Source organism: Lathyrus oleraceus, chromosome 1 (assembly GCF_024323335.1).
Source record: "Lathyrus oleraceus cultivar Zhongwan6 chromosome 1, CAAS_Psat_ZW6_1.0, whole genome shotgun sequence".
Taxonomy (NCBI): Eukaryota; Viridiplantae; Streptophyta; class Magnoliopsida; order Fabales; family Fabaceae; genus Lathyrus; species Lathyrus oleraceus.
In genome coordinates, this window is record NC_066579.1 from 71,981,251 (window position 1) to 71,989,545 (window position 8,295).

General features: G+C 35.8%; 1 protein-coding gene across 1 annotated transcript; it reads left to right on the plus strand.

The window, feature by feature from the left end:
* Positions 1–7,254: 7,254 nt before the first annotated feature.
* LOC127091974 (secreted RxLR effector protein 161-like) lies at positions 7,255–7,986 on the plus strand. Its single transcript, XM_051030733.1, has one exon. It carries the CDS (start codon positions 7,255–7,257, stop codon positions 7,984–7,986), a length of 732 nt encoding a protein of 243 aa, XP_050886690.1.
* The last annotated feature ends 309 nt before the right edge of the window (positions 7,987–8,295 follow it).

An 8,295-nucleotide genomic window follows, 5' to 3' on the forward strand; every position in this document is an offset into this window, starting at 1 on the left:
TATTTTTCTTCATTTTTAATTGTTTAAAAATAGTTTCTGTTTACAAAAAATGTTGAGAAAATTTATCAAACCTTGTTTGACCATGTTAGACTTATGATGATCCAATTGGACTTATCCAAGTTGATTTAAATTGGATTTGAAGTTTGACCTTAATTTGTTCATTTTATTTTTTGTAGTATTTTAATTCCAAAAAATACCAAAAATATGTTTAACCTTTCTTGACTTCTAATCTTCATTTCACTTCTGTTTACCATTGATTGATGATGATTCCATTCACATTTGACCATTATGTTTTGATTATGTCATTTGAATTTCCATTTTGTACATTTCATCCTCATCTCTTTTCTTCTTCTTTTTCTTTTGACCAATGAGTTAATGATTTGTGGTTAGCCTTGACATATGAGAGGCTTAACCTTATTTGATCCAAATCAAATTCATCTTGATCAAAGATCAAGTGAATTGCTTTGTGTCCAAGATAGGTTGCTTCTTGGTCAAGCAAAGAACCTGAAATCCATACAAGGTCATTCTTCTTTTCTTTTGGCATGGCAAGTTGTAGGAGCTTGGATTACTAGTCATGATCTCTAACTTGTGTTTGTTTGCCTATAGTTTTATTGACCGACATCATATAGGTGTGACTACTATATTAGTCCACTTACGATTGCTTAACATAGCGCTAAATTGCCTTATGGCACACTAACACTAACTACTAATTACTAATTTTTAATTCAAGCATTTAATTCTTGCAATTTACTTTAATGCAATTTAATTTCTTGCTCATTTATTCATATTGTCTTTTTCCTTTGCTCACTTGAGCTCATGTTTATGTTTATGCCATTTGCCTTTTGCTCACTTGAGCACATTATTGTGTAAATATACTATTGCCTTGTGCTTGTTTTGTCTTTGTTTGTGTGAACCCAATGCAAAAAGGAGAAAGGACTTAAAATTAGGACCTCACCTATGCTTAATGGAGTTCAAGAGCAACTAGGCCTCATGCCTTTAGAATGCTAAATTCGTTGAAGAGCAACTAGGCCTCATGCCTTTAGAATGCTTAATCTTGAAGATGACTTGAAAGGACCCCTAATCTAAACTCTCTTTGTCCATTCCTCTTATTGCATTGTGAACTTTTTGATTGTTTGTTCTTGTGTGATAGGGATTCCAAACTTGAGCTAGTTAGAAAGACCATTGTCATGAGCATCCAAGTTAAGAGAGACAAGTCCAATTGGAAGATCCTAGGAGCTTGATTGAATATTTGCTTGATTGTTTGAGTTAATTTCTAAGTCCAAAGGAAAAGAGCATCTTGAATCATCTTTATGATCTCAAGAAAGGAACTCCAAGGGTTTTATTCTCTTCTCTCATCTTTGCATATTTAGGACTAGCCCTTCTCTTCTTCTCTCCACTCTAACCCAAGCCAAACTTATTTTGTGCAAACATTGACATTGTTTTCAAAACTAGAAACCTAGGCCATATGCCTTTGATTTTTCAAATTCCTTTCATTAATACTTATTTTGAATTAAATCTTAAGTCAACTTTGACTTCATTTTGTGAATACTTCTAATTTGTAAATACAACTCACTCAAGTTGTTTTGTGGTTCCAATGACCACCTTTGTTAAAACCTTTTCATAAACATTAGCCATAGGTTTGAGTTATCATAATGGTTGATGTAAACCTCACCTTATCCTTAGTGATTGGACTATAAGTCTTCCATACTTATTATAGGGTGGATCCCTCACTAGTATGTTAAAGCTCTCCTCACATGGTGGATTGTTGGTTTAGATTGAGTTTTCTCCCTTTGATAACAAAAGACCTTAAGGCTTTTGACAAATCAATTCACCAACTTATTTTGAGATTTTTACCCCGAACTACGAGGTTTTGATCCTACCTTTGTGATGGTACGTAGGCAATGGGTTCATCCATTCTAACAAAAAAATTGTAAATAATTTGTATATTCTTTTCTCATCTCCCCAATCATGTTTGCACAAATATTTTCATAAATACCAACCTATAATACACACTTGCAAAAAGGGCTCCCTTAGAGTACTAAGGATGTTTTGGGTGCTTAAAACCTTCCCATTGCATAACCAACCCCCTTACCCAGATCTCTGACATTTTTATTAGTTTTTGATTTGATAAAACTTCTTGGTTTTTGTTCGCTTTCTAACCTTTCCTTTGGATAAATAGAAGTGCGGTGGCGACTCGAATTGTATGCTTATTTTTGATTTAGTTAATAAATCTAAAGGTAACGAATACCCTGCTACAGGTCTCATTGTAAGAAAGCCCAAGAGTAAGTTATGTGAGATTGATGGCGATGCTAAAAGTAATAGACTTACAAAGGTGGGAAAAATGGGTTCGACATTGAATCGAAAATTGTGTGATTTTAATGGTTTATCATGGTTTTGACTTGATGATGAAGTTGAAATGGAACCGTTTTTTTTAAATGATTATGAATTGATGATGGAATAAGTCGATCAATATTTATTTAACAAAATTAATTGATTAAAATTCATTTAAATCGATTAATTGAACTAATTAAATTTAATTATCAAAATTGTTTAATTAAATCAAATAATCAAGTTAATTAAAATTAATTAATCGAAATTAACTAATTAACCAAAATTTAATTAATTAATTAATTAATTTAATTAAAATGAAAATGGAATAAGCGACAAAATTGGGACAGAATGATTGGGGCAAGTTAGCCAGGTGCTCATAGTCGGTTTGTACATAGCGGCAACGTAATCGAAGTATCGTACGTAAGGACCGAAACGCGGCGAAAATATCATATTGATGTATTGAAAGTTTAGTGGTATAACGACATATAAATATCGAATCCAAGGATTTAATCCGACTTTATACCTAATGAAATTAAATCAACAGTAAAACCATAACTTTATTTACAACCTTATTACAACAGTCCTGAGCAACACGAAACAAAATCGAATGGATACCCACAATACACATACCGAAAACACACAAAGTCCAAGACGAGAGAAAGAAAACAATATTCAAACTGCACACCAATATTCAAAATGCACAAAAGATAAATAAGTTATTTGATAATCCAAGTTTAACCTTGTCAAACTTCTAATTAGCACATTTAATAAGGTATTTGACAAAAATCAAACTAAAAGAAAACCAATAATTCATTAAAATTTATTCTACTGATACGCAAGAAAACGATACCATCCTTAAAAATATCACCAGCAGCATAACCAAACCAATAACACTTAATCGAAAGAAAAACACACAATCGAAACGCAATCAACCGACATCGGATGCTACAATTTCAAAGTAAAAATATAACATTAATCATAAAATATTAACAATTGAATCTAGCAGAATGTAATTAGAAACGACGACCAACCGAAACACGTTTATGCGAATTCCAAAGTTGTTCAGTAGAAGATGAATGAGTGTTCAATGAGATGAATACTTTAACGAGAGAAATCTATGATGTCCAGGTAAATCTACTACATGTTGAAGCCATTGATGAGATCTTGATAAAGAAACTAACAACCCCTTGAAGCTATATCTATGTGTGACACCACACCATGAAACAAAAAACACCACCCGTTTCGCATCCAAGATTTAGTGAAACTCAAGATGACAAGGGTTGTTGAAAATGAGGCGGACATTAAGATGAATGAAACAGTTATGGCGTAGATTGTTTTTTGACAGAGATTGTCACAATTTGTTGTGAGATCAAGGTAGATTCTGGTGTCGATGGTATTCAGCGATATTGAATAGTTATGAGTTATTTTAGAGTGATGTCATTGTATGGTGTGTACACAGTAAATCGGTGGCTGCTTCCATTGCCGGAGTTGAAGGGCGAAGGAGTGGAGATGAAAAAATAAAGGGCGATCGTGTGGGTATTCTTCGTGTTAGGTGGACATTATTATTGTCTTAATCTACTATTTTATTAGTTTTAGTTTGTTTGAATAAGACCTATTCTTTAGGAGAAATAGGGTTTGTTATTTGTGTTCCTACTCTATAGGCATGTAAAGAGTAGAGTTGGTTATTTCTTTTTACTTGTAAGATGGCTATATATTAGCTACTGATTAATCAAATAATATACATTCCTCCACTCACTTTTGAAGCTTTGTTTAATTCCGATTTCCAACATTTGGTATCAGAGCTTTCAAAAGGGGGCTGACTAAATAGGAGTGTGAGAGTGAGTGAAGCATGACAAACTCTGAGAAATTTGTGACTCCAAGATTTGACAGCCATTATGATCATTGGTCGATGTTGATGGAGAATTTCTTGAGGAGCAAAGAGATATGGAACCTGGTGGATGAAGGTATTCCAGCACCAGCAATCGCGACTTCTTCGGCAAGTGAGGCCCAGAGGAAAAGTGTCGAAGAAACAAAACTCAAAGATCTGAAAGTTAAGAATTATCTCTTTCAAGCGATTGACAGAGAGATCATGGAAACTATTCTTGACAAAAGAACATCAAAGGCGATATGGAATTCAATGAAACAGAAGTACCAGGGATCAACCAAAGTAAAGAGAGCGCAACTGCAGGAATTGAGGAAGGAGTTTGAAATGCTGGTTATGAAAGAAGGAGAAAAGATCGATGGCTTCATTTCACGAACCCTCATGGTGGTAAATAAAATGAAAGTGAATGGAGAAGATATGAATCAAAGCACAGTGGTGGGTAAGATTTTGAGATCTTTGACTCCCAAATTCAATTATGTTGTATGTTCAATTGAGGAGTCAAATGACATAGATAATATGACTGTTGATGAGCTCCATGGAAGTTTACTTATTCAAGAGAAAAGAATGCATGGGAATCAGGAGGAAAAACAAGCATTAAGAATTTCTTATGACGACAAACCACGACGAGGCAGAGGCTCATTCCGAGTGGGTCGAGGTAGAGGAAGAGGGAGGTCATCTATGAATAGAGCCACTGTAGAATGTTTCAAATGTCATCAGTTGGGACACTTTCAATATGAGTGTCCTGATTGGGAGAAACAGGCTAACTACGCTGAACATGTAGAAGAAGGAGAAGAGGTTCTGCTAATGTCTTATGTTGATGCTGGTCAAACCAAAATAGAAGAAGCTTGGTTTCTTGACTCGGGGTGTTCAAATCACATGACCGGAAACAAAGAATGGTTCTTGGAGCTAGAGGAAGGATTTAAACAAACAGTGAAGCTTGGGAATGACACTAGAATGGCAGTGGTAGCTAAAGGGAGTGTACGGCTTCAAGTAAATGGTATTATTCAGGTAATCTCAAATGTTTTTTACATACCTGAGTTGAAAAGTAACTTGTTGAGCATAGGGCAACTTCAGGAGAAGGGTTTAGCTATTCTAATTCAGCAAGGGACTTGTAAAGTTTATCATCCTAAAAGAGGGTTAATTATGCAAACTAACATGAGTGGAAATAGAATGTTTTATATGTTAGCATCTATGGCAGCAAAAGGAAATTCGATGTTTCTTCAGGCTGAACTTTCCTCCGAGAAAGAGTCACACTTGTGGCATCGTCGATTTGGCCATCTGAATTACTAGGATTAAGAACACTTGCATACAAGAAAATGATAGACGGTGTGCCTCTGCTCAAAGTTCCAGAAAAGTTATGTGAAACTTGTTTGGTTGGCAAACAGGATAGAGGATCCTTTCCGAAACAAAGTTCTTTGAGAGCATCAAAGCAACTTTAATTTGTGCATTCTGATTTGTGTGGGCCTATCAAACCTGCTTCCAACAGTTCCAAAAGGTATATCATAAGTTTTATTGATGATTTTTCACGTAAAACTTGGGTTTATTTTTTACATGAAAAATCAGAAGCCTTTAGTGAACTCAAGAATTTCAAAGCATTTATTGAAAAAGAGGCTGGTGCATATATAACTTGTTTGAGAACAGATAGAGGAGGTGAGTTTAACTCAAATGAATTTGGAGAATTTTGTAAAGCTCATGGTATAAGCAGGCAGTTGACAGCAGCATACACTCCACAACAGAATGGAGTTGTCGAACGAAAGAACAGAATAATCATGAATGCAGTACGCTCAATATTAGCTGATAAGAAAGTTCCAAAAGTGTTTTGGCCAGAAGTTGTAAATTGGTGTGTTCATGTTCAAAATAGGAGCCTGACCGCAGCGGTAAAAGAGAAAACTCCAGAGGAAGCATGGAGTGGAGTGAAGCCAACAACAACTTATTTCCGGGTTTTCGGTTGCATAGCACATGCTCATATTCCAGACCAAAAGAGGAGCAAGTTAGATGCCAAAAGCAATAAGTGTGTGTTCCTGGGGGTTAGCAATGAATCCAAGGCCTATAGATTATATGATCCAACCACTAAGAAGATCATCATCAGCAACGATGTTCAATTTAAAGAAGAAGAGAGCTGGGATTAGGGAAGAACTGAAGAAGAACTGATTTTGGATGTGCTAGAAGATGATAATGAAAGTGAAAAAGAGTATGTCGGCGAGGATAATATTGAGGAGGTCAGAAATACTCCTTCCGATTATTCACCACAAAATGAAGTAAACATTCAAGAAGTTGCAGCTGAAGGGAGGGTTGAAAGAGTCAGAACAAAACCAGTATGGATGGCGGACTATGAAACAAGAGAAGGTCTCTCAGAAGAAGAAGATATGCATGCAATGATGATGGTAACAGAGAAGGATCCATTTTCATTTGCAGAGGCAGTCAAAAGTGAGAAGTGGAAAGAGGCTATGGAAGCAGAAATGGAAGCTATAGAGAAGAACCAAACATGGGAATTGATGGATTTGCCTAAGGATGCCAAGCCTATTGGAGTTAGGTGGGTCTTTAAGACCAAACTTAATGAAAATGGGGATGTCGAGAATAAAGCGAGATTGGTAGCTAAGGGTTATGCACAACGGTATGGAGTTGATTACACCGAAGTATTTTCACCAGTAGCAACGCTCGATACCATTCGAACAATACTTGCAGTAGCAGCACAGTCTGGCTGGGAGGTTTTTCAGCTTGACGTATAAAGTGCTTTCCTTCACGGTGAACTCAAGGAGGAAGTATTTGTTCAACAACCTGAAGGGTTTGTTAAGAAAGGATAAGAAAGGAAGTTTTACAAGCTAAAAAAGGCTCTATATGGCCTTAAGCAAGCGCCAAGGGCGTGGTACAACAAAATTGAGTCTTACTTTCTGCGTGAAGGCTTCGAGAAATGTTCCAGTGAGCATACTTTGTTCACCAAGTCAAAAGGAGGTAAAATTTTAATAATTAGCCTTTATGTAGATGATTTAATTTTTACTGGAAGTGATGTGAGCATGTGTATGGAATTTAAAAGGTCAATGATGATAGAGTTTGATATGTCCGATTTAGGAAGAATGAGGCACTTTCTTGGAATGGAAGTGCTGCAAAATTCTGATGGTATTTTTATTTGTCAAAGAAGATATGCACGAGAAGTGTTAGCAAGATTTGAGATGGAAAACAGCAATAGTGTGAAAAATCCAATTGTACCAGGAACAAAGTTGTCAAAAGATGAAGGAGGAACTAAAGTTGATGCAACATTGTTCAAACAAATGGTTGAGAGTCTCATGTATTTAACTATAACTCGTCCTGACTTAATGTATGGTGTAAGTCTCATAAGCAGGTATATGTCTAGACAAACCATGTCACATTGGTTGGCAGCCAAAAGAATTTTGAGGTATTTAAAAGGGACAACTGAGCTAGGCATTCTCTACACAAAGAATGAAGGTTTTTCAAAACTCTTGGCATTCACAGATAGTGGTTATGCGGGTGATCTTGATGATAGAAGAAGTACATCTGGATATGTGTTCATGATAGGATCTGGAGTTGTATCCTGGTCATCTAAAAAACAGCCTGTGGTGACTTTATCAACTACCGAGGCCGAATATATCGCAGCAGCTCTATGTGCTTGTCAGTGTATATGGCTAAAGAGAATCTTGAGAAAGATTGGAGTGGAGCAGGTTGAAGGAACTATAATTCAATGTGATAGCAGCTCTGCCATTCAGTTGGCTAAGAATCCAGTTTTTCACGAAAAAAGTAAGCATATTCATGTGTGATTTCATTTTTTAAGAGATTTAGTAAATGAAGGTGTTGTAGAATTAAAGTACTGCAACTCTCAGGAGCAAGTAGCAGACTTGATGAGAAAACCACTCAAACTTGAGCAGTTTGAAAAACTCTGTGGTATGCTTGGAATGGTTAGTGCGTCAGAGTTAAACTAAAATACATGTGTTTTAGTTTAAGGGAGAGAATGTTAGATGGACATTATTATTGTCTTAATCTACTATTTTATTAGTCTTAGTCTGTTTGAATAAGACCTATTCTTTAGGAGAAATAGGGTTTGTTATTTGTGTTCCTACTCTATAGGC